The sequence below is a fragment of the Heterodontus francisci genome, chromosome 5 (genome assembly GCF_036365525.1).
Source record: "Heterodontus francisci isolate sHetFra1 chromosome 5, sHetFra1.hap1, whole genome shotgun sequence".
NCBI classification, from domain to species: domain Eukaryota; kingdom Metazoa; phylum Chordata; class Chondrichthyes; order Heterodontiformes; family Heterodontidae; genus Heterodontus; species Heterodontus francisci.
Window position 1 is genome coordinate 61,265,484 of NC_090375.1, and position 27,090 is coordinate 61,292,573.

Consider the following 27,090-nt stretch of genomic DNA (forward strand, 5'->3'; position numbering starts at 1 on the left):
ATTTATGATACTTTCATAATTGAGTTACATTTACCTTAAATCCTCGAGTAGAAGACTGCAGCGTTTAGTGCGATGTCTCTGCCCAGTTAATGGGGGGGGAACTGTTATCGCCGCACCCCAATAGTCGTACATATACCCTGAGACATGTTGGAGCGAGTCCAACGAATCGAAAAATCCGATGTGTGCTTCCAATATTTATACTCTGTTTCAAATTACCTAACTAATTTCTTGCATATGGGGGTGTTCCTCTTTAGGTAAGTTCGTCCCCTTTAATTCTCAAAATAAGGCTCTATAACTGTTGATTTCTAGTTAAGATCCACCTTCTTTGATTCCGAAGAGAGGCTGGGCTCGCAGCAAGCTATGAGTCTCTCTCATAATGGTCAGTTTTGATTAGCCATCTAACAGTATTTTCAAGATTATAATTTCAGTTTTTTGGGTTTGGTCACTTTTATCAAAAATTCAGGTGCTTGTGATTTCGGGCTGTCCGCATAAAACCATCTTAGCAACTGTTACACTGTGGTACTTTCCGTGACCATTTGTAAAACTGTTATCCATGTTTTACTGTGGTGGGGTTTGTGACAGCTGCCTCTAAGATGAGGCAAACCTTCACAAAGGCATGTCCATGAACTTGTAAACCTTTTAGGAAGATGAACACTTTAGATAAAAAAAAAAATGTAATCCCTCATTATGGGAAAATAATTCTAGCAACCTTATAACCCCTCATTATTGCCGGATTCTTTCGCATGTGATTGCTTGGATTTGAGAAACTTAGTCAGTGCACTGGCCATATCAGTAGGAGAGTTGCAGATTGCCTGTATTGTTGAGTGATCTTCAGCTGCATATTCCAGCCCGTACCATCTGTTTCCCTCCTTTCTGCAGTTGGAATCAGAAATTTGTCAATGCACCTCTTTGGGATTCTCTTTTTAAACAACTTTGCTGTGCTATCTCTTTAGAATCTCCTGAAGAGCCTGCGTCTTCAAGCACACTTGCATTTCCTCACCATTAAGCTTTGTTCTTCTCTGCTCAGTGGTGTACTCTTCACCTCATGAAGTGATTGGAGATATTTGTGAGGGGTGCTATATGAAAATCAAGTATTTTCACTCTGGCAGTACCATCTCAAGTGACTGCATTTCAAGTTATTAGACACAAAGGATAGTTCTCCTGAGAAAAATAATTAAAATTTTGCTGATATTTTGTAGGAACAAGAGTAGGTCATTCAGCCCCTTGAGTCTGCTTTGCCATTCAGTTCGATCATGTGTGAACAGTACGTCAACTCCATTTATTCATCCTTGTTTCTTATCTCTTGGTAGGATATTCTTATCTAATATCTATCAGTTGTGGGCTTAGAAGCTTCAGTTGCCCGCTCATCCACAGCATTCTGGGGTAGGAAGTTTCAGATTTTGGTTGTCGATCATGTGAAATGCTTTTTGATTTTGCTGCTGAAAAGCTGAGCTCTAATTTTAGATTGACATCTTACTCTGGATTCCCCCCGGTAGGGTAGATAAAGGGGGATCCAGTATATGTAGTATACCTTGGATTTCTAAAAGGTATTTGATAAGTTGCCACACGAAAGGTTAATACAGAAGATGAGGACTCGTGGGATGATAGATTAGCATGGTTAGGGGATTGGTCGACTAACAGGAAGCAGAGACTCGGGATAAGTGGGGTATTTTCAAGTTGGCAGGCTGTAACTAGTGAAGTGCTGCAAGGATCAGTGCTGGCGCCTCGGCTATTTACAATCTATTTATTTACAATGACTTGGATGAAGAGACAGAGAGTAATGTATCCAAGTTTGCTCATGACACAAAGCTAGGTGGGAATGCAAGCTGTGAAGAGGACACAAAGAAGCTGCAAAGAGATGTAGACAGGTTAAGTAGGTGGGCAACAAGATGGCAAGTGGAGTATTATGTAGGGAAGTGTGAAGTTGTTCACTTTGGGTCGTAAAAATAGAAAAGCAGAATATTTTTTAAAAGGTGTGAAATTGTTAAGTGTTGATATTCAAAGAGACTTGAGTGTATTCGTGCAAGGAACACACAAAGTTAACATGCAGGCGCAGCAGGCTGTTAAGGCAAATGGCATGTTGGTCTTTTTTGCAAGCGGTTTGGAATACAAGAATAAGGAGGTCTTGCTAAAATTGTAAGGGGCTTTGGTGAGACCACACCTGGAATCCTGTATGCAATTTTGGTTTCCAAATTTAAGAAAGGATACAGTTGCATTGTCGGCAGTGCAGTGAAGTTTCACTAGATTGGTCCCTGGGATGAGAGGGTTGTCCTATGATGAGAGGCTGAGGAAATTGAGTCTGTATTCTTTGGAGTTTAGAAGAATGAGGGGTGATCTCATTGAAACAGAAAAGATTATGAAGGGCTTGACAGGGTGGATACTGAGACATTTCCCCTAGCTGGGAAATCTAGAACAAAAGGGCACAGTTTCAGGGTAAGGGGCAGATCATTTAGACTGTGATGAGGAGAAATATCTTCACTCAAAGTTTGTGAATCTTTGGAATTCTCCGCCCCAGAATGTTGTGGATATGCCATCATTGAATATATTTAAGGCTGAGAGAGACAGATTTTTGGTCTCCGGATCAATGGGTATAGGGAGCAGGCAGAAAAGTGGAGTTGAAGCCCAAGATGAGTCATGATCATTTTGAATGGGGAGCAGACTCGAAGTGCCGTTGGGTCTACTCCTGCTCCTATTTCTTATGTTCATATGTTAAGAGTGTCCTAATGGCACAGAAGGAGGCCATTTGGCCTATCGAGCCAGTGCAGACTCTCGGTAGAGCAAGCCAATCAGTCCCATTCCCTGGCTCTATCCCCGTAGCTTTAAGTTTATTTTCCTCAAAGTGTCTAATTTCCTTCTAAAATTCTTGATCTCTGCTTCCTACCACTTGCTGCGTCAAATAGTTGTTCTTCCCATCTTTCCTGTACCTCTTGCCCAAAACCTTAAATCTGTGTACCCTAGTCTTTGTAGAGTGGGAGCAGCTTTTCTTTGTCTACCCTAGCCAAACCTATCATAATCTTGTGCACCTCTATCAAATCTCCTCTCAATCTCCTTTGCTCCAAGGAGAACAACCCCAGCTTCTCTAACCTAACCTTGTAGCTAAAATTCCTCGTCCCTGGAACCATTCTGGTAAATCTTCTCTGCACCCTCTCAAGGGCCCTCACATTCTAAAGCATGGTGACTAGAACTGGATGCAATACTCTCATTGTGGCCCAACCAGAACTTTATAATGGTTCAGCATATCCTCCCTGCTTTTGTACTCGATACCTCCATTTATGAAGCCCAAGATCCCATATACTTTGCTAACTACTGTCAATATGTCCTGCCATCTTCAAAGATCTATGTACATGAATCTCTAGGTCCCTTTGTCCCTATACACTCTTCAGAATTGTGCAATTTAATCTATGTAGTCTCTCCCTATCTCCTGCCGAAATGCAACACCTCACAATTAAAATACGAGCCAATGAATTTGGAGCAGGGCTAGGTCACTCGGCCCTTCGAGCCTGCTCCGCCATTCAATAAGTTCATGGCTGAACTGATTATTCCACATTTCCACCTACCCTCGATAACCTTCTAGCCCCTTGCTTATCAAGAATCTACCTACCTCTGCCTTCAAAATATTCCAAGACTCTGCTTCCACCGCCTTTTAAGGAAGAGAATTCCAAAGACTCACGACCCTCAGAGAAATTTCTCCTCATCTCGCTCTTAAGTTGGCGACCCCTTTCTAGATTCTCTCACAAGGGGAAACATCCTTTCCACGTCCACCCTGTCAAGGCCCCTCAGGATCTTGTCTGTTTCAATCAAGTCGCCTCTTACTCTTCTGAACTCCAGCGGATACAAGCCTAGCCTCTCCAATCTTTCCTCGTAGGACAGCCCGCCCATTCCAGGTATTTGTCTAATAAACCACCTCTGTACTTCCTCCAAAGCATTTACATCCTTCCTTAAATAAGGAGACCAATACTGTACATAGTACTCCAGATGTGTTTTCACCAATGCCATGTATAGCTGAAGCATAACCTCCCTACTTTTTTGTATTCAACTCCCCTCGTGATAAACAGTAACATTCTATTAGCTTTCCTAATTATGTGCTGTACCTGCACACTAACCTTTTGTGATTCATGCACTCGGACACTCAGATCCCTCTGCATCTTAGAGCTCTGCAATCTCTTACCATTTCGATGATGCTTTTTTAAATTCTTGCCAAAGTGGGCATTTTCACATTTTCCATATTTATACTCCATTTACCAGGTCTTTGCCCACTCACTTAACCTATCTATATCCCTTTGTCGCCCCCTTTTGTCCTCTTCACAACCTACTTTCCTAAATGTCTTTGTGTCATCAGCAAATTTAGCAACCATACCTTTGGTCCCTTCATCTAAGCCATTCATATAAATTGTAAAATGTTGAGGCCCCAGCGCACATCCCTGTGACACACCTCTCCTTACATCTTGCCAACCAGAAAATGACCCAGGAATGCTTACTGTTTCCTGCTGGTGAGTCAATCTTCTCCCCATGCCAAGATGTTTACCCCCCCCACCCCACACCATTAACTTTTATTTTCTGCAATAACTTTTGTGGTACGTTATCAAATGCCTTCTGGAAATCGAAGTACACTGCAACCCTTTTATCCCTGAAAGAACTCCAGTAAATTGGTTAAGCATGATTTCCCTTTCACAAAATCATGTTGACTCTGCCTGATAACCTTGAATTTTTCTAAATGCCCTGCTATAATGTCTTTAATAATAGCTTCTAACATTTTCCCTAAGACAGATCTTAAGCTAACTGGCCTGTAGTTTCCTGCTTTTTGTCTCCCTTCTATTTTGAATAAAGGAGTTAAATTCGCTATTTTCCAATCTAATGGAACCTTCCCCGAAACTCAGGAATTTTGGAAAATTAAAACGAATGCATCAACTATCTCACTAGCCACATTTCACACCCAAGGATGAAGTCCATCAGGACCTGGGGACTTGTCAGCCCACAGCTCCAACAGTTTGTTCAGTCCCACTTGCCTGGTGATTGTAATTTTCTTGGGTTCCTCCCTCCCTTCCATTTCCTGATTTATAGCTAATACTGGGACGTTACTTGTATCCTCTATAGTGAAGACCGATGCAAAATATCTTTTCAATTCATCTGCCATCTCCTTTATTATCTATTAGTAATTCCCCAGACTCCCTTTCTGTTGGTCCAATGGTCACTTTGTTAACTCTTTTCTTTTTAAATATCTCTCGAAACTCTTGCCATCTGTCTTCATATTTCTAGCTCACTTTCTCTCGTACTCTAATTTTACCTTCCTTATCAATCTTTTAGTCCTCCTTTGCTGTTTTTTATATTTTGTCCAATCTTCTGACTTGCCTCCCCTCTGCAATTATATGATTTTTCTTTAAGTTTGGTACTATCTTTAACTGTTTTAGTTAACCACAGATAGCGGATTGTACTTTTTTCTTTCTCGTTGAAATGTATCTATTTTGTGTATTCTGAAATATTCCCTTAAATGTCTGCCACTGCATCTCTATTGACCTGTCCCTTAACCTGATTTGCCAGTTCACGTGAGCGGGCTCTGCTTTCATGCACTCATAATTGCCCTTATTTAAGTTTAAAATACTAGTTTTGGACCCACTCTTCTCTCCCTCAAACTGAATGTAAAATTCAATCATATTATGATTGTTGCTATCTAGGGGCGCCTTAACTATGAGGTCATTAATTAATCCTATCTGGTTGCACAATCCCAGGTTTAGTATAGCCTGCTCTCTGGATGGCTCCAGAATGTATTGTTCCAAGAAATTATCCTGAAAACATTCTATGTACTCCCCATCTAGGCTACCTCTGCCCATCTGATTTTTCCAGTCAATATGTAGGTAAAAATCCCCCATAATTATCGCTGTACCTTTCTGCCAAGCTGCCGTTATTTCTTCCTTTATACCCCGTCCTGCAGTGTGGTTCATGTTAGGTGGCCTGTACACCACTCCCACAAGTGACTTCTTGCCTTTATGATCTCTCATCTCTACCCAAACTGCTTCTATATCCTGGTCTCCTGAACTTGGGTCATCCTTCTCTATTGCGCTAATACCATCATTAATTAACGGATCTATCTCTTGACTTTTCCTAGCTTCCTGTCCTTCCTAAATGCCATGCACCCTTCAATATTCGGGTCCCAATCTGTCGTCCTGCAGCCATGTCTCTGTAATGGCAACCATATTGTACTACTTGATTTCTATTTATGCTCTCAATCTGTTTTTTGTTTCGAATGCTACGTGCATTCAGATACTGAGCCTTTAGTTTTGTCCTTTTTTATTATTTTTGTAACCTATAGCCTTATCTGTTGATTTACTCTTGAATTTGTACACTCTGTCCCTTCCTGTCACAGTCTGTTCATCATTTCCCATATTAATACCTTTCTCTCTTGCCTTGTCTCTACTCGATTTACCATATCTTCCCAAATTTGATGCCTTGCTCCCACAATTCAGTTTAAAAACCCTCTCCACTTCCCTAGTTATGCAACTCGCTAGAACACAGTTCAGGTGTCAACCGTCCCAGTGGTACAGCCATTACTTCCCCAGTACTGGTACCAGTGCCCCACGAACCGGAACCCACTTCTACCACACCAGTCTTTGAGCCACGCATTAATTTCTCATCTTATTTGCCCTCTGCCAATTTGCACGTGGCTCAGGAAAAAATCCAGAGATTATTACCTTTGAAGTTCTGCTTAATTAGCTGCCTAGTTCCTCATTCTGACTTTGCAGAACCTCTTTCCAAGTCCTCCCTATGTCATTGGTACCTACATGGACCAATTTAATTTCATTTAATTCTCTTAAATTCCATCTGCCACTTGTCTGTCCATTCTGTTAGCCTATCTGTGTCCTTTTGCAGTTGATTGGTATCATCCTTACTGTCTGCCACATCTCCAAACTCTATCATTGACCAAGTTTGAAATTTTACTTTGTATTCCAATATCCAAGTCATTCAGGAGAATCAATAGAACAGTGGTCCTAGCATTGAACCTTGGGGAACAAACACCACTGTCTACCATTTCTCAGTCTGAAAAGCAACCAGCAACCACTTGCTGTTCTCTGTCCTTAAACCAGTTTTTTTAAAATCCAAGCTGGCACTGATCCTCATTCCTTGAGCCTCAATTTTGGTGACCAGCCTTTTTTGTGGTACTTTGTCAAAAGCTTTCTTAAAATCCATTTAGACAACATCCATTGCTTTTGCTTCATCAGCCTTCTCTGTTACTTCATCAAAAAACATGAGTTGGATTAGTCAAGCATGATCTGCCTTTTAGAAATTTGTGCTGGCTCTCATTAATTTACTCAAACCTCTCCAAGTGCCTGTTGATTTTCTCTTTTTTCCCACACCCCCAGATTACCGTTTCTAAAACCTGACCCACTGCTGATAAACTGACTGGCCTGTAGTTACTAGGGATGTCCTTACACCCTTCCTTGAATAAGGGTGTTACATTTGCCACTATCCAATCCTCTGGCACCTTCCCTGTATCTAGGGAAGGTTGGAAGATTAAGGCAAGCCCTTCTGCTATCTGCACTCCTGCTTTGTTTAGCAACCTGGGATGCAAGCCATCCTGACCAGTGACTTATCCACCCTAAGCATAGTAAGCCTTTCCAGTACATGGGTGCCAATCACTTTTCACATCATCTATTGCCTCTACCATTTCCTTTTCTTATATTTTGTGTGTATCCTTTGTCTCAGTAAACACTTAGAGAAAGTACTGAAGTATTCTAGCCTTGCCCTGCGCCTTTAAGCATATATCACCTTCCTTGTCCTTAATAGGATCCACACCAGCTCTTCCTACATGCTTACTATTTACGTGTCAAAATTTTTCGATTCCTTTTTATCTGAACTGCCATTCTATTCTCATATTTTCTTTGCCAGTCTTGCTTTCCTTCTCACTCCCTCTCAATTTGGCCTGGTTCTTGCTTGAAGAATTCGCCTGACACGCATTATACGCTATTTGTTTGTTCGCCCTTTTTGGAATGTACCTCGCTTGTAACTGAGACATGTCTTCCTTTTAAAAATCACCCATTTCTCTGTTCGTTTTCCCTGTTTGTCTTTTGTTCTATTTTACTCTGGCTAGATCCCCTCTCCTCCCATTGAAGGAGCCCTCTTCCAATTCAGAAGGTCTAATTTAGATTGTTCCTTGCTCCTCTTCTCCATTGTTAACCTCAACCTTATGATGCATTGATCACTGTTGCCCAAGTGTTGCCCCACAGACATTTGGTCCACTTGGCCCGCCTCATTTCCCAGCACTAGATACAGCAATGTCTCTTCCTGAGTTGGTCTCCACATACTGGTCAGGAACTTCTCCTGAACCTATTTCAGAAATTCTTCCTCTTCCTTTCCCTTTACTCGAACATTATCCCAATCAATATTTGGGTAATTCAAGTCCGCCAATATCTTGCACACCTTTAATTTCCCCGCACATTTGCTCCTCTATCTGTCCGTCTCTTAATGTTTGGATGCCGAAAGAATGCCCCGTAGCATGTTCGTCCCCTTTTTTTGTTGCTCACTTCTACCCAAATGGATTCTGTCTTTGCCACATCTCTCTCCAGCACTACAATCTCTTCCTGAATCTGTACTGCAACCCTCCCTTTTTTCCTTCCCTATCTTTTCTGAACACTTTGTATCTTTGAATATTAATCCTCGTCCTCACCATTTTTCAGCCACATTTCCAATATCACTGCAACATTACATGGCTATTTGTGCTTGTAGCTTACTAACCTTATCTAATACAGAACTACTTTTTCTAGTACTATCCAACACTGTCACTACTTTATGCACCTTATTCCTCTTTTCTACTTGTATATGCTGGAGCCCATCTCCCTGTCGATTTTAGTTTAAATGCTCCCCAACTGGAGTTGTGAACCTCCCCATGAGGACTTCCATTCCAGTCCCATTGAGGAGCATCCCGTCCCTTTTTGAATAGGTGCCTTCTACCCCAGAACTCGTCCCAATGTACCAAGAATCTGAAGCCCTGCCTCAAGCAATGCATTGATCCTCCCTGTCTTTCTATTTCTTTACTCGCTTGTGTGTGGCACTGGGAGTAATGCAGAGATTGCAACCTTCGAGGTCCTACTTTTTAACTTCCTCCCTAGCTCCTGAAAATTAGACTGTAGGTCTTCACTGCCTGCTCTCTGTCGTGTACCACAACATCTGGCTGTTCACCTTTCCGGTGCAGCATACTCTGCACCCTCTCCGTGATTTTTTTTTTTTTACCCTGCCACCAGGGAGACAACACACCATATGGAACTCTCAATGACAGTTAGAGAAATGCCTGTTCGGCCCCCTAACTATGGAATCTGCTATTAATACTGCATTTCCAATCTTTGCTGTTTTTTCCTGTACACTCCTTTGCCATTGCTGCCATGATCTGGACTGCACTCCTTCAAGGTGGTGTCACTCCCAATGCTCCTGCACTTCTTACTCTTCTGGATGGCCACCTATTTACTATCCTGAGCTCTTCCAGCCTGTTGAGTGACCACTTCCTGCAACGTACAATATCTAATATTTTAATAATTTTTTTATGCTAGTTAAACTTGTGGTTACAATCTCTCTTGGAATAGACAGTTTGCATAATCCATCACTGCTATGACAGTATAATTGAGCGTAGAGTGTTTTGATCAGGACATCACTGATCCATCTATCTGGCCAGTTAATCCAGTTATCTAGTTCCGTTCCTATGAAGTCTCTTGATTTGACTCTTTTCCATTTCAAGCCCATGAAGCATGCCCATTTGACCAATTGTGCTGCAGTGTGCTCTATACGTTTGCATCTTCACTCATGTTATCATTTATGTCACAGCAAGGATGGTGTTGGAAAATGGCTGTCTCAACTGATTGCAACTTGCAGTTTTGAACGTGGTAACCAGACACAGATATGAGACGCATGTAAATAACGCCTACCTTTTAGAACGCAGTATGATGATTTGGATACATTTCTTTAATATTCTGCAAATGATTAATATTCTGCAAAAGATTAATGCAGTTTTCACTTATTGCAGCAATCAAGAGTGATCATGTTTTTAATCTATTGGTGTTGGATTTTAATTGGCAGTTGCTGTGGGAGAAGAGGGACTGTATCATTTGATTTGTATGATGCTTGAAGTTGATATTCATGGTTGGATGAGAAGTTGAGAATCTGCTTTTAAAAATGCTTTAGAGTAACATGTTAACTGAGGGACATTTGCATGTAATTATATTTCTCTTGGCAGAGGAATTTTCACATGTGAGGGAGGAGGTGCCAGTTGAACTGGTGGAAGCTCATGTGAAAAAGGTACAAGAGATGGCCCGGTCTTCTGGAAAAGTGGATCCTTCCTATGGTCTGGAAAACAGTGGCATTGCAGGCACTGCCCCAGAGGAACCAGAGAAAACTGGTAAGTTAAACTGACTTCAGCATTCTGTTCCTACATATCCGGTACCCCAGGCAATGGCCCCAACTGCGCTCATTGTACAATTATGATTGGTCATTGTGACTTGTATAGGGTTAAGTCCCCTTCTGCCGCTGTGTTCACTTCTCTTCTTTCTTGTTTTATATGAGATATATAATTTTTTTATTGGTTCATGGAATGTGGGCTAAAGGCCTGCTCGGGTAGAAATTTAAAACATGACCCGGGCCCGACCTGACCACAGACAAACCGAAACCAACTGGAGCCCAAGTCCTTGAATTTTTTTTCATGCCTGACCCGACCCGACTATCTCCATGAATGGAATCCCCTGTGATCAGAAGTAATTATAGGAGCCGTTTGCACACCAAGAAGTGGAAAAAACACTTGCTAAAATGTAATACATTTATTTATGAAACACGGAGCCACTACAATCCAGCCCGACCTGACCTGAGCCCGAATGTTGGACATGGAATATAGACCCGACGCGTAATCTGGTTCAGGTCGGGTAACCAGGCTTTGATGGGGGCATCGCTGGCTTGGACAGCATTTATTGCCCATCCCTAATTGCTCTTGAGAAGGTGTTGGTGAGCCGCTTTCTTGAACTGCTGCAGTCTGTGTGGGTTAGGTACACCCACAGTGCTGTTAGGAAGGGAGTTCCAGCATTTTGACCCAGTGAAGGAACGGCGATATAGTTCCAAGTCAGAATGGTGTGTGGCTTGGAGGGGACCTTGCAGGTGGTGTTCCTATGCACCTGCTGTCCTTCTCCTTCTAGGTGGTAGAGGTCGCAGGTTTGGAAGGTGCTGTCTAAGGAGCCTTGGTGTGTTGCAGCACTGTATCTTGTAGATGGTAGACACTGCTGCCATTGTGCATCAGTGATGGAGGGCGTGAATGTTTGTGGATGGTGTGCCAATCAAGCGGGCTGCTTTGTTCTTGATGGTGCCGAGCTTCTTGAGTAGTGTTGGAGCTGCACCCATCCAGGTAAGTGGAGAGTATTCCATCACACTCCTGACTTGTGCCTTGTAGATGGTGGACAGACTTTGGGGAGTTGGGAGATGAATTATTCGCTGCAGGATTCCTAGCCTCTGACTTGCTCTTGTAGCCACAGTATTTATATAGCTACTGCAGTTCAGTTTCTGGTCAATGGTAACCCCCCCAGGATGTTGATGAGGACTTGAGTGATCGTAATGCTATTGAATGTCATGGGGGGGATGGTTAGATTCTCTCTTGTTGGAGGTAGTCATTGCCTGGCACTTGCGTGGTGCAAATGTTAATTGTCACTTATCAGCCCAAGCCTGGATATTGCCCAAGTCTTGCTGCATTTCCACATGGACTGCTGCAGTATCTGAGGAGTCGTGAATGGTGCTGAACATTGTGAAATCATCAGTGAATCTCCCCACTTCTGACCTTCTGGTGGAGGGAAGGTCATTGATGAAGCAGGTGAAGATGGTTGGGTCGAGGACACTACCCTGAGGAGCTCCTGCAGTTATGTCCTGGAGCAGAGATGATTGACCTCCAACAACCACAACCATCTTCCTTTTGCACTAGGTATGACTCCAACCAGCAGAGAGTTTCCCCCCCAATTCCCATTGACTCCAGTTTTGCTAGGGCTCCTTGATGCCATACTTGGTCAAATGCTGCCTTGATGTCAAGTGCAGTCACTCACCCATCTCTGGAGTTCAGCTCTTTTGTCCATGGCTGTAATGAGTTCAGGAGCTGAGTGGCCCTGGCGGAAACCAAACTGAGTGTCACTGAGCAGGTTATTGCTAAGCAAGTGCTGCATGGGGGGTGGAACAGAATGGCTTGGGCTGCGGCAAGTTCTGGAGCACGTCTTCAGGACCCTTACCGGAATATCATCAGGGCCCATAGCCTTTGCAGTATCCAGTGCCTTCAGTTGTTCCTTGATATTATGTGGAGTGAATCGAATTGGCTGAAGACTGGCACCTGTGATGCTGGGGTCCTTGGGAGGAGGCCGAGATGGACCATCCACTCGGCACGTTTGGCTGATGATTGTTGCAAATGCTTCATCCTTATCTTTTGCACTGATGTGATGGGCTCCCCATCACTGAGGTTGGAGATGTTTGTGGAGCCAACTCCTCCAGTTAGTTGTTTAATTGTCCACGACCATTCACGACTGGTTGTGACAGGACTGCAGAGCTTACATTTGATGTGGTTGTGGGCTCGCTTAGCCTCGTCTAACGCATACTGCTTCCGCTGTTTAACACGCAAGTATTTCTAGGTTGTCGCTTTACCAGGTTGACAGCTCATTTTTAGGTATGAACAACGCACCAAGGCTCCTTGGACAGCATCTTCCAAACCCGTGACCTCTACCACCGAGAATGTCAAGGGCAGCTGATGCATGGGAACACCACCACCTGCAAGTACCCCTCCGAGCCACACACCATCTTGACTTGGAACTATATCACCGTTCCTTTGCTGTCACTGGGTCAAAATTCTGGACCTCCCTTCCTAACAGCACTGTTGATGTACCTACCCAACATGGACTGCAGCAGTTCAAGAAGGCAGCTCACCACCACCTCTTCGGGTAATTAGGGATGGGCAATAAATACTGTTCTGGCCAGTGATGCCCACATCCCATGATTGAATATTGGAAGAAAAATCCCTAGTGCTGCTCCTGGCTTGCCCTCCTGCACTCATTGAACCAGAGTTGATCTCCTGGCTTGATGGTAATGGTAGAATGGGGGATATGCCGGGTCTTGAGGTTGCTGATTATGGTTGAGTACAATTCTGCTGCTGATGGCCCACAGCGCCTTATGGATGCCCAGTTTTGCATTGCTAGATTTGTTTGAAATCTATCCCATTTAGCACAGTGCTAGTGCCACAACACAATGGAGGGTATTCTCAATGTGAAGGCGGGACTTCGTTTCCACAAGGACTGTGCGGTGGTTACTCCTACCAGTACTGTCTTGGACAGATGCATCTGTGACCGGTAGATTGGTGAGGACAAGGTCAAGTATGTTTTTACCTCTTGGGTCCCTCGCCTGCCCTAGAGCCACTTTGGCAGCTATGTCCTTTAGGGCGTGGCCAGCTCAGTCAGTAATGGTGCTACCGAGCGCCTCTTGGTGAGGACATTGAAGTCTCCCACCCAGAGTACATTCTGTTCCCTTGCCACCCTCGGTGCTTCCTCCGAGTGGTGTTCAAGATGGCGAAGCACTGATTCATCAGCTGGGGGTGGGACAGTAGGTGGTAATCAGCATTGGTTTCCTTGCCCATCTTTGACCTGATGCCATGACACTTCAGGGGGTTCAGCATCAATGTTGAGGGCAGCTCCCTCCTGACTGTATACCACTGTGTCACCACCTCTGCTGGGTCTGTTCTGCTGGTGGGACAGGACATACCCGGGGATGGTGATGGCAGCGTCTGGGGCGTCGTTGGGTATGATTCCATGCGTATGATTATTTCAGACTGCTGCTCGACTCATCTTTGGGACAGCTCTCCCAACTTGCGCTCAAGCCCCCAGATGATTGTTGGGAGGACTTTGCAGGGTTGACGGGGCTGGGATTGCCGTTATTATTTCCGGTGCCTAGGTCGATGCTGGTTGATCCGTCCGGTTTCAATCCTTACTGCTTTTGTAGCGTTTTAATACAACTAAGTGGCTTGCTGGGCCATTTCAGAGGGCATTTAAGAGTCAATCGCGTTGCTTTGGGACTGGAGTCACATGTAGGTCAGACCAGTTAAGAACAGCAGATTTCCTTCCCTAAAGGAGATTAGTGAACCAGATGTGTTTTACAACAATTGACAATGGTCATCATTAGATTAGCTTTTAATTGCAGATTTATTACTTGATTTCAAATTCCAACACCTTTTGTGGTGGGTTTTGAACCCCTGTCCCCAGAGCAATATCCTGTGTGTTTGGGTTACCAGTCTGGTGACAAGACCACTATGCCACCGCCTCCCCATGTGGGGAGCTTTATTTTTTTTTTAAAAAAACTTGTGTTCTGCTTAACTGGTCCCAAGCAATATTCTGGCTAAGTTGTAGCCTTGAAGGTACCACCACACACCCCTTTTTCGGTATTCAATACTGCGTTTGTCCAAAAAATATTAAAGGTCATGCCCATTGAAAAAAACTGGCTGGGCTGAACAACAAACCTTTACAGGGAACATTAATCCTAAGGCTTTCAAAATTGTATTTTTTTTTTTTTCCCATGTGTTTTCTCCGTGCTCCTTGGGTTGTTTTTGCATTATCCTGAGCAGCTGCTTTTGCCAAAAAGTCCTATTCAGCTTTCTCTTGAACTTGGTCGCACTGCACCTGATGTTTGCCTGGTCAAGTAGATGTAACCATTTGTGCTTTGAGGCCCTGTTCATTGAGAATTCACCACGAAACTTTGCAAGCGCAAATGCCCTCACAGGATATTCAGTTAAATTCAGTAAATCTGGTCATTTATGGGTTGTCACCAGAAGAATAATTGTGGAAGCAGTTTGATCGATACAAAAACACAACTGGTTCACTCATGTCCTGCAGGCAAGGAGCCCATGCTACCCCAACAAGAATATTTTTTGCGGGATGAATCTTCCCATTTGCATCTAACTTTGATTAGAGTGCGACCATTGACATTTATTTCTCAGTTCCACCAAATGACTTTCTTAACAAATCTGCTCTTGATGGTTATCAGCATATTTCATCTAGCTTTAAGGTTTGCATTGAACTTTCATTTTTTGTTCTGGTGATTTTCAGGTTAGTGTTGTCTCAATGTGAGGAATCTTCATCAATTTTGCTTTTCCTCCACTCCTCATGCCATGTATTTCTCCTGGTTAAGAGTCAGGCTGATGACCTGGCAGACATCTCCCAATGTTGGTTTATGACCTGCTGTTGGGAGGAATGCTGTAATTCTACATAACTACTGGCATTGGTATCTGCAGCATCATGGGCATGTTCTAAATTCATTGGCGTTGTGGTGCCTGATGACCTGTTGGGTAAGTGCACTACCCAGTGTCGCACTGAGCTGCTCAGACTCATTGCTTTGTATTGAGGCAGGGGACTATTTGGGACACTGTATCTGGCCTCAACACCCTTGAGTAAGGAAGGGAAAAAAGTTAGCTGGGGGTTCTGCTGCCTGTGTGAATTCTCTCCCATCTCTACACAGTGGCTTACTTGCAAGATGCGAAAACTGTATCCCACACGAAACGCTGCCATCCTTGAGAAGAGCAAGTGAAATTGGCTTATTCAAGAGCTTCAATACTTTGTAGGAGCAAAGTTAGTTCCGTTTTTCGAGTGCAGCAAGTCACCTGGTATTTGAAGCTCCTGTCATTGTCTTTGGAGCCATTTAAATCTCAGCAGCATAAGCTGCCTCCTGTGGATCCCTTGAAATTGAAGCATTGACATTTGACTGTTAATGTGACTGAATGCAATTGACATACTGCTTCGATTTGTTGTCCTGTGCCCCTGATGAATGAAGTCACTGGCTGGGCAGGGAATTGTGAATAAGGACATGATCTTTTTTCCAGTGAGTAAGCTGCTTTAAGTCCATTTGTTTTTTACATTAGTCTCGGTTTGTAATTTCCTGATTGAAATTTAATGTCGCTAAGTTTATGGCGCGTGAAACATTCATTTTTTGTCCTTCGCCCTTCAGAATGGCTGAAGGATTTTCACACCAAGTAGAAACCGATCCCAAGTTGGTTGGAAAACCCACCAGATGTGGTTTTTAGTAGTTCTTCTAACATCATTCGTCTAAACTGCAGCCTCCATTTTCGTGGTTTTCTTAAATGACTTTTAAGAGGCAATTAGAAAAACATTTGAAGAAAAAAATAATATTGAAGGGTACAAAGAAGTAGAATTGAGATCTGGTGGAGGAGCGAGCAACAGTACAATTGACTGAATTACATCCTGTACTGAAATTTAAATTTTGGGTAAGTTTTGATAGCTAAATATATATGGGTATTGATATAAGGACTAAAAGCAAGTGGATGGAGTTGTGGTACAGATCAACTGTGACCTAACAGAATGACAGAACAGGCTGAAGGGCTGAATGACCTACTCACGTTGCTACGCTTCCTGTAAGGAGTACAAGAACTTGCATTTATCTAGTGTCTTGATTGTGTTAAATGTCCCAGGGTGTTTCACAGGAGCATGGTCAGACAAAATTTGATGACCAGCCTCATGAGATATTTGGGCAGGTAGTCCAAAGTTTGGTTCAAGAGATGAGTTTTAAGGAGCTTCCTAAAGGAGGAGAGAATGGTGGATAGGTGTCGGGAGCAAATTCCAAAGTTCAGCCTTGAAACTGTTAAAGGCAAAGCCACCAATGGTGGAGCAAAGGAAATCAGGGGTGCACACGAGGCCAGAATTGGAGGAATGCACAGATGGTTGTCAGACTGGAGATGGAGAGAGGGTGGGGCAGGGTCATTGAGGGATTTCAAATTGGTGTGCAGATTGCAAGCTGAGTGTGGAGATTCGAGTTTGGTGAGTGGTGTGTTTGGTGAAGAAGGGCGGAGTTGCTCCATTTTCTACTTACTTTTCTGCTTCTTTAACCCTCCAGTATTTGGTTCTTGTTTTGGTGCAGTGGAAAGAGCTGTTTGGTGAGTACCTGGTGAGCTATTCTACTTATGATAAATAGTCTGTAAAGTCAAGGTATGGCAGGGCAGCTCTGCTGAGTGTAATGTACAGCCTGTGGCAAGTCATGGAAGCACCATGTGTTCCAGGCAGCCACATCTGCAGGAAGTGTCATCGCCTGCAGAAGCTTGAGCTCAGAGTTTCGGAACTCGAATGGCGGCTAGAGTCACTGTTGTGCATCTGGAAGGCGGAGGGCTACATGGAGAGCATGTTTAGGGAGGTGGTCACACTGCAGGTTAGGAGCATACAGGCAGAGAGGGAATGGGTGACCGCCAGGCAGTCTTTGAGAACCAGGCAGGTAGTGCATTAGTCCCCTGATATGATCTCGCTCGCTAATTGGTTTTCCATTTTGGTTATTGGTGAGGGTGATGGCTCCTCAGGAGTGCAGTCAGAGCCAAGATTGTGATAACACAGTTGGATCAGCTGCACAGGATGGGCCAAAGAAGAGTGGAAGAGCAGTTGTGATAGGGGATACGTTAGGGAACAGATAGGCATTTCTGCGGCAGTAAACGTGACTCCAGGATGGTGTGTTGCCTCCTTGGTGCCAGGGTCAAGGATGTCACTGAGCAGCTGCAGGACGTTCTTCTGGGGGATGATTAACAGCCAGAGCTTGTGGTCCACATTGGTACCAATGATATTGGTAAGGGGGATAACGTCCTGAAAGCAGATTTTAGGGAGCTTGGAAGGATATTAAAAAGTAGGACCTCAAAAGCCGTAATCTCTGGTTTACTTCCAGTCCCACGTGCAAGTGAGTATAGGAATAGGAGAATTGAGCGATTTGAGCACGTGGCTGGAGAACTAGCGTAGGAGGGAGGGCATCAGATTTCTGAGACATTGGGACTGTTTCTGGGGCTGGTGGGACCTGAACAAGATGGATGGGCTTCACCTTGGCAGGACTGGGACGAATATCCTCGCAGGGAGATTTGCTGGTGCTGTTTGGGAGGGTTTAACCTAAATTGTCAGTGGGATGGGAACCTGAGAGGGAGCTCAGATTGGAGGGAAGCAAAACCGGTAACTTGTCAGGGGTGTGGGAACCAGGAGCAAGTTTCAAAGAGGAATACCAAGTGCACAAAATACTGGGGGAGATGGATAGCATGAGAGTAGGGAATAAGTTATTAGGTGGGGTCAGAGTAAGGGAGAAAGGAAGCAAGTCTGAATCAGGGTTACTGTGTATGTGAATGCACGGAATGTAGTTCATAAGACTGGTGAGGTACAGGCACAGATTGCCATGCAGTAGTGGCAAGAAACAGAGACCTGGCTCAAAGAAGGGCAGGATTGGGTGTGAAATATTCTTGGATACAAGATGTTCATGAAAGATAGAAAAGGGGCAGGGGGTTGGTATTGATTAAGGAGGGCATTGCAGTGCTGGAGAAAAAGGATGTCAGAGGGGTCGAGGACAGAATCCATTTGGCTGGAGCTCAGGAACAAAAAAAGGTGCGGTTACATTGCTCGGTGTTGTCAAAAGGCCACCAGCTAGTGGGAAGGACATGGAGGAACAAATTTGCAAGGAAATTAGAGACGTGCAAAAATTATAGGTAGTTATAATGGGGGACTTTAATTAGATATAGACTGGGATAATAGTGTAAAGTAGAGTGAGGGGCAAGAGTTCCTTGAAACAAAAAAAAGAAATGCTGGATTCACTGAGCAGGTCTGGCAGCATCTGTGGAAAGAGAAGCAGAGTTAACGTTTCGGGTCAGTGACCCTTCTTCGGAACTCGAGTTCCTTGAGTGTGTTCAGGAAAGTTTTCTACAGCAGTATGTTTCTAGTCCAACGCGAAAGGAGGCACTGCTAGACCTGGTTCTTGGGAGTGAGGTGGGCCAAGTGGATCAATATCATTCGGAGAGCATTTAGGGGATAGGGATCATTGTATCATGAGGTTTAGGCTGACTATGGAAAAGGACGCAGAGCAATCCAGGGTAAGAATAATTAACTGAGGGAACACCAACTTCAGTGGGTTAAGAATGGAGCTGGGGTGAATAAATTGGAGTCAAAATCTGGCAGGAAAACTAGTGGATTAAAGAGTAGGAGATAATTCGGGCACAGTTGAGGTATGTTCCCTTGAAGGGGAAAAGTAGGGCAAACAAATCCAGAGCTCCCTGGATGACAAAAGAGGTAGAGATTAAGATAAAGTTGAAAAAGTGTGCTATGAGCTTATGACAGATGGCAGGTAGAAAATATTATCGAGAACCAGGCTGAAGATAGAAGGTCCGGAAGGGAAGTAAAAAAGCAAATAAGAGAAGCAAAGAGGGAGCATGAAGAGAGATTGGCAGCTAGCATTAAAGGAAATCCCAAAGTTTTCTATAGGCATATAAAAAGTAAAAGGGTGGTAAAAGGACGAGTGGGGCCAATTAGGGACCAGAAAGGGGATTTCCATGTGGAGGCAGAAGGCATGGCTGAGGTATTAAATGAATACTTTGCATCTGTCTTTGCCTGGGTTGCATCTTCTTCCTTGGTAATGTTGAAAGAGGTAAGTCAGGCATTAGAGGGGTTTAAAATTGATTGATTTAGAGGAAGTATTAGATAGGCTGTCTGTACCTAGGGTGGATAAAGCACCAGGGCCAGATCAAATGCATCCAAGGATGCTGAGGGAAGTGAGGGTGGAAATCACAAAGGCACTGGCCATAATTTGTCTGTCTTAGACTCAGGGGGTGGTGCCAGAGGACTGGAGAATTGCAAATGCTACACCCTTGTTGAAAAAAAGGGTGTAAAGATAAGCCTAGCAATTACAGGCCAGTCAGCTTAACTTTGGTGGGAAAATTTCTAGAAAAAATACTTCGGAACAAAATCAAAAGTCACATGGACAATGCAAGTTAATTAAGGAAATTCAGCATGCATTTCTTGAGGGAAAACCATGTTTAAGAAACTTGCTGGAGTTTTATGAGGAGATAACAGGATTGATGAGAGCAATGCTGTTTATGTGCTGTACATGCCCTTTCAAAACGCATATGATAGTGTCACACAACAGACTTGTGAGAAAACTTGTAGCTCATGGAATAAAAGGGATGGTAGCAATATGAATATGAAATTGGCTGAGTGACAGGAAACAGAATCTTGGTTAATGGATGTTTTTCAGACTGGAGGACGGTTTGTAGTGGAGTTCCTCAGGGATCAGTGTTGGGACCCTTGCTTTTCCTGATGTATATTAATGACCTATACCATGGTGTGCAGGGTGCAATTTCAAAGTTTGCAGATGATTAACTTGGAAGCATTGTGAACTGTGAGGAGGATAGTGCAGAACTTAGAAAGGACATAGACAAGTTGGTGGAATGGGCAGACAGATGGCAGATCAAGTTCAATGCAAAGAAATGTAAAGTGATTCATTTTGGTAGGAAGACCATGGAGAGACAATATAGAGTAAAGGGTACAATTCTAAAGTGGGTGCAGGAGCAGAGGGACCTGGGTGTATATGTGCATAAGTCATTGAAGGTGGCAGAACAGGTTGAGAGAGTGGTGAATAAAGAATACAGTATTCTGGGCTTTATTAATAGGGGTATAGAGTACAAGAGCAAGGAAGTTATGTTGAACTTATAGAAGACACTAATTCGGCCTCAGCTGGAGTATTGCATCCAGTTCTGGGTGCCTAACTTGAGGAAAGACGTGAGGGCATTGGAGAGAGTGCAGAAAAGATTCACGAAAATGATTCCAGGGATGAGGAATTTCAGTTATGAAGATAGATCTGAGAAGTTAGGACTGTTTTTCTTGGCAAACAGAAGGCTGAGTGGTGATTTCATAGAGGTATTCAAAGTCATGAGGGGTCTGGACAGAGTCGATAGAGAGAAACTGTTCCCACTCACGAAAGGATCAAGACCGAGCGGGAACAGATTTAAAGTATTTGGGAAGAGAAGCAAAAGTGACATGAGGAAAAACTTTTTCAAGCAGTGGGTCATTAAGGACTAAAATGTGCTACCTGAGAACATGGTGGAGGCAGGTTGAATTGAAGCATTCAAAAGAGAATGAGACAGTTATATGAAAAGGAAGGATGCGCCAGGTTATGGGGAGAAGGTAGGGGAATGGAACTGAGGGAATTGTTCTTCCGGAGAGCCAGTGTGGACATGATGGGCCGAATGACCTCCTGCACTGTAATGATTCTCTGAACACAATGATGAGAGCTTGAAACATGAAACATGGATGGATTGGGAACCAATGTCAGTCACTGAGCATAGGAGTGATGGGTGATGGAACTTATTGCATGTTAGGCTATGAGCAGCGCAGTTTTGGATCAACTGATGATTCCTATGATTAATATGTGAAATGGCTCATAAACTAACCTTCTGATTCAACTATTCCCCCTCTGATTTTTTTCTTTTTGTTCTCTCGCTACCTCTCCCTTCCCTAAATAAATGTTCACGACTCTGAAAGAACCTTTTGAGGTTTACAACACAATGTGGGTATTCTGTCCATTGTCAGCACTAACGCTTAGCTAGAACAATCTACAAGTAATCCCACTTCCACCCCTTCCACCCATACCGCAGGATTCTGCGCACATTAGTCTGTCACTGGCCCTGCACAGGTGCTTGAGTGTGTCTCCTTTGCACTGTACTTTTTTTGTCTTTCCTTTTGAACACAGACTTATGCTGTGGTATAGGTCCATGATTACCAGTACACTTTTGGTGGCTGAATCAAGTGACTATTTTCCATGTGTGAGCTTAAGCGGAGTATATGCCCATTTATCCATAAAGGGAATTCCTGTACTCATTAACTTCATGTGAACCTTTTGCAAGGGGGAGATAACCGTTGTAATCCAGAGTGGAATAACTGATTACATTCCTTTACTCTTCTGCTTTTCTCTGTACCCAAGTGTGCTGAAGCCAATTGTCATAGATTGACTACCAACCCTGGCTGAAGTCAGGTACTGCTACATAGACGAGGGATTGAACTTGGGACGTTCTGGTGCAGAGAACTCCGTTGCATTCGGCACTCACTAATTCAGCCAGCATGTTAATCTGACAATTTTTCGAAGATGTGTTGAAAATAAAAATGTGTAATACAGTGACCCTGCTGTACATCCTACTATTCATGTTTTGCTACTGTAGTTGGGGTTGGGGCGGGGGGGTGGGGGAAGACAGCAGGGGGGGGTGGCACGCTCCTCAGCGGGAGAGAGACCTTTGATTACACTGATGCACACTACTCCAACCACCTACAGCATCCTTTCAGAGGAGGCAAACCGTTTGGTAATTGTATTCATGAGACAGAGGTAGCATCCTGCCAACTGGCGGTTTATGTGGTTTTTTTCCACATCCCTTCCATCACGCTTGGCCTGACCTGTCGAAAAGGCTCAACCATCTTCCCTCATCAAACTGCAGCTGGGTAATTGGCTCTGATGTGCTGGCATCTGCATGCAGCAGAGTGAGCTGTTGTAATGTGCTTTTCCTGTTCTTGATTCTGGAAATGAGATGTTTGTTTGTAAGCTTTCTTCAATGTATGGTCTTGCGAGTGATGAGCTGAGAAGGATTGTTAATATTGAAGTGGACACTCATCACTTCAGTTAACAATTGCCACCAGTGTTCAGTTTTTCATAAAATATAGTCCCAAAAAATAATTTGTAAGGATTTGCATGTGCAAATGCTGAGTATTGATGAGTTCTTCCCCAGTTTGCTGAATTTTACTGTCCTCTTTTTGCAATGAAGTCTCACTACCGAGTTTTATTTAGTACCTGAGCACTTCAAATGCAGTGTCTGTTCTGGAGAGAAACATGGTAGCCACAGACAGTGTGTTGAATGGCCAGTTATTGTGTGTGGTGATGGTTGAGGGTTATGTTCTTTGTTTAGCATCTCCATTTGAAGTAAGGCACACTTGGAAATGTGGCATTTTTAACGACCTCAGTGAGACCATTCTTATTAAAATAAGTGCTGTGAACCTCCTCTCTGTCGCTCTCCCTCTCTCGCGTGCTCTCTTTTCTCCCCCCCCCCCCCCCCCCCCCCCAAACCACTCCCTCGCTCTCCCCCTACCTCCATCTTAAATTTGAAAAATGACAATTTTTAAAACCCAATCATGTGGCGAAGTGTAGAATTCATAACACTATTAGACGTGCTTAGTCGCTTTTTGATGATCCAAGATTACCAGCAATCATCGTTGCTTCATACAGATACACATGAAATCTGCAGTGCATACAGCCAGGCTGTTCAATGAAATGGACCATTACAGTTATGTCCAAATCTGCATCACCCAACACTGGAAAAATGATCAGATGTTAACATTATGTGCTCCATCTCTAATGGCACTGAGTTAAGTACTGACTCTGTTGACTGCTCCAGTTGAGACTTGCCATCTCAGCAGATGTTAGTGAAACTTAGCTCGCAATCTAAGCTGGCACTTCAGTGCACTACTGAGGGAGTCCTAGACTGCTTATCTTTTCGATGAGGCGTTAAACTGAGGACTCTTCTGCTCTTTTGGTTGGGTGTAAAAGATGGCACTGTTTCCAAGAAAAAGTACAATCTCCCTTGTGTCCTGGCCAACTAGAGAACTGGCCATCCTAGATTGGATCTTGTGTAATAAGAGAGGAATAATTGACAATCTAGTGGTGCGAGACCCCTTGGGGACGCGCAACCATGTTATGATGGAATTCTCCAAGATAGAGAGTGATGCAGTTGATTCTGAGACAAGGGTCCTGAATCTTAATCAAGGAAACTACGAAGGTATGAGGCGCGAGTTGGCCAAGACGGATTGGGAAACCTTACTTAAAGGGATGACGATGGATAGGCAATGGAAAACATTTAAAGAGCGCATGGATGAACTGCAACAATTGTTTATCCCTCTCTGGCACAAAAGTAAAATGGGAAAAGTAGCCAAATCATGGCTTACAAAGGAAATTATAGATAGCATTAGATCCAAGGAAGAGGCATATAAATTTGCCATGAAAAACAACAGACCTGAGGATTGGGAGCAGTTCAGAATTCAGCAAAGGAGGACCAAGGGATTGATTAAGAAGGGGAAAATAGAGTACGAGAGCACGCTTGCGGGGAACATAAAAACTGACTAAAAATTTCTATAGGTATGTGGAGAGAAAAAGATTGGTGAAGACAAACGTAGGTTCCTTGCAGTCAGAAACAGGGGAATTTATAATGGGGGAATTAAGAAATGGCTGACCAACTAAATGCATACTTTTGGTTCTGCCTTCACAAAGGAGGATGCAAATATCATACCAGATATGGGGAACACAGGGCTTAGTGAGAGAGAGAGCGGAACTGAAGGAAATCAGTATGAGTAGAGAAATGGTGTTGGGGAAATTGATGTGATTGAGGGCCGATAAATCCCCAGGGCCTGATGGTCTGCATCCCAGAGTACTTAAGGAAGTGGTCCCAGAAATCGTGGATGCATTGGTGGTCATCTTCCATGATTCTACAGTTCCTACAGATTGGATGATAGCTAATGTAACCCACTATTTAAAAAGGGAGGTAAAGAGAAAGCAGGGAATTATAGACCAGTCAGCCTGACGTCAGTAGTGGGGAAAATTCTAGAATCCATTATCCAAGATTTTATAGCAGAGCACTTGGAGAACAGTGGTAGAATTGGACAGTCAGCATGGGTTTATGAAAGGGAAATCATGCTTGACAAATCTTCTAGAATTCTTCGAGGATGTAACTATAGTAGAGTTGATGAGGGGGAGCCAGTGGATGTGGTTCATTTGGGCTTTCAGAAGGCTTTCGACGCAGTCCCACATAAGAGATTATGTAAAATTAACACGCGTGGGATTGGGGTTAGTGTATTGCGATGGATAGAAACTTGGTTGGTGGACAGGAAACCAAGAGTAGGGATCAATGGGTCTTTTTCCGAATGTCAGGCAGTGACTAGTGGGGTACTGCAGGGATCGGTACTAGGACCCCAGCTATTCACAATATACATTAATGATTTAGATGAGGGAACTAAATGTAATATGTCCAAATTTGCAGATGACACAAAACTGTGGGTGGGTGAGTTGTAAGGAGGATGCAGAGGCGCTTCAGGGTGATTTGGGCAAGTTGAGTGAGTGGGCTAATGCATGGTAGATGCCATATAATGTGGATAAATGTGAAGTTATCCACTTTGGTAGCAAAAACAGGAAGGCAGATTATTATCTGAATTGCTTTCAACTGAGAGAGGGGAATATACAACGAGACCTGGATGTTTTCGTGCAGAGGTTGCTGAAAGTAAGCACGCAGGTGCAACAGGCGGTAAAAAAGGCAAATCGTATGTTGGCCTTCCCTGCTTCTGTACTCGAATCCTCTTGCAATTATGTCTTGCTGCAATTATACAGGGCCTTGTGAGGCCACACCTGGAATATTGTGTGCAGTTTCGGTCTCCTTATCTGAGGAAGGATGTTCTTGCTATAGAGGGAGTGCAGCAAAGCTTTACCAGACTGATTCCTGGGATGGCGGGACTAACGTATGAGGAGAGATTGAGTCGGTTAGGATTATATTCGCTGGAGTTCAGAAGAGTGACCTATAAAATTCTAACAGGATTTGACAGGGTAGATGGAGGAAGGATGTTCCCGATGGTGGGGGAGTTCAGAACCAGGGGTCGTAGTCTAAGGATATGGGGTAAACCTTTCAGGACTGAGATGAGAAATTTCTTCACCCAGAGAGTGGTGAGACTGTGGAATTCGCTACCACAGAAAGCAGTTGAGGCCAAAACGTTGTATGTTTTCAAAAAGGAGTTCGATATAGCTCTTGGGTCTAAAGGGATCGAAGGGTATGGGGTGAAAGCAGGAACAGACTACTGAGTTGGATGATCAGCCATGATCATAATGGCGGAGCAGGCTCGAAGGGCCAAACGGCCTACTCCTGCTCCTATTTTCTATGTTTAATACTTATCCCTCAGCCAACAGTATGCACTGTATCTTGGCGAGGCTTCTCCGACAGCACCTCCAAAACATCATCTGGAAATACTAACGTCTCTAAGTTCCCTCCAAATCACTGCTCCTTCATTGTCACTGGGTCAAAATCCTAGAATTCCCAACCTATAGCATTGAGAGAGTATCTTGACCAGTTGACCACCACCTTGTCATGATGAGCAACTAGAGATGGGCAGTGAATGCTGGACTTGCTAATGACGCCCAGAGCCCGAGAATGATATAAATAAAAGTCATGCCAGCTCATTCACTTATAACCTGGAGTGTAGGTGAAACCCAAATTCTGGTCTTTGAGGTGAGAGGGCTATTACTGGGCCAAACTGATGGCAGGAGAGTCAGCTGCCATTGACTGCAATCTCCTGAGATAAAAGTGGTGATCTTGACGTGTAGTGTAGGGTCAAGAGCGGCAGCGTGCTTTATAAATGAACACCAGTGAGAGTGGTGATTGCAAGTATATTGCATCAATTGATGCACGATGGTGTGGATGCTCTGCAATTCAAGATTTTGACATTTTTGTTTGTTTTGGAGTGCTGCATTACAAAAATGACTTGAGCAGAAGAGATAATTGGCAGTCTTGTTGCACTCCTTGTGCCAACTTGCATTTCTCGTGGGTTCCTTGCATTGAATTATGGGGTCATGTTAAAGGCTGCGAAGAGCAGGAGGAAACAGGAAGAAGATGGTGTTATGAGTGGTGGCAAAGCAGGATTAAGAAAAGGAAAAACTTGCTTTTATATAGTACCTTTCAAGAACTCAGGATATCCCAAAGGGCTGTACAGCTGATGAAGTTTGGTCCCCATTATATTGTTGTAAACATGACAGCCAATGATGACCATATGCTTGTTTTAGTGATGAAGGTTGAGTGATCAATATTAGCCAGGACACCATGAAAAATTGCCTGCTCTTTGAACAGTGCCATAGGATCTTTTACATTCACCTGAGAGGGCCTCAGCTTAATGTCTCATGATGGAATATGTTTTAAATCTTTTGAGGGGCAGGATGTGACATAGTACAAGTGCTGCCAAAGACCTTTCCAGAAAGCTGAAGTATGTATGGTGCTTGGAGACACTTGTGGATGGTGGAATGAAGGGAACAGGCAATCAAGGAGTAAGTAAGGATAAGGATGCATGGCGTTCAGGGTAAAGTATTAGCATGGTGAGAGGATTGGTTGACTAACAGGAAGCAGAGAGTGGGGATAAATGAGTGCTATTCTGGTTGGCAATCAGTCACTAGTGGTGTGCCTCAGGGATCAATGTTGGGACCGCAGTTATTTACAATTTTTATATAGATGATTTGGAGTTGGGGACCACG

The 27,090-nt window shown here is 43.7% G+C and overlaps 1 protein-coding gene across 2 annotated transcripts in view; it reads left to right on the plus strand.

The window, feature by feature from the left end:
• The window catches only part of smarcc1a (SWI/SNF related, matrix associated, actin dependent regulator of chromatin, subfamily c, member 1a), a 305,946-nt gene that overhangs the window by 175,265 nt on the left and 103,591 nt on the right, over nt 1–27,090 (plus strand). For both annotated transcript variants that reach the window (XM_068031537.1, XM_068031536.1), the window contains exon 21: nt 10,217–10,378. In XM_068031537.1, coding sequence (XP_067887638.1) covers nt 10,217–10,378 — 162 coding nt within the window. The remainder of the gene's footprint in view (nt 1–10,216; nt 10,379–27,090) is intronic.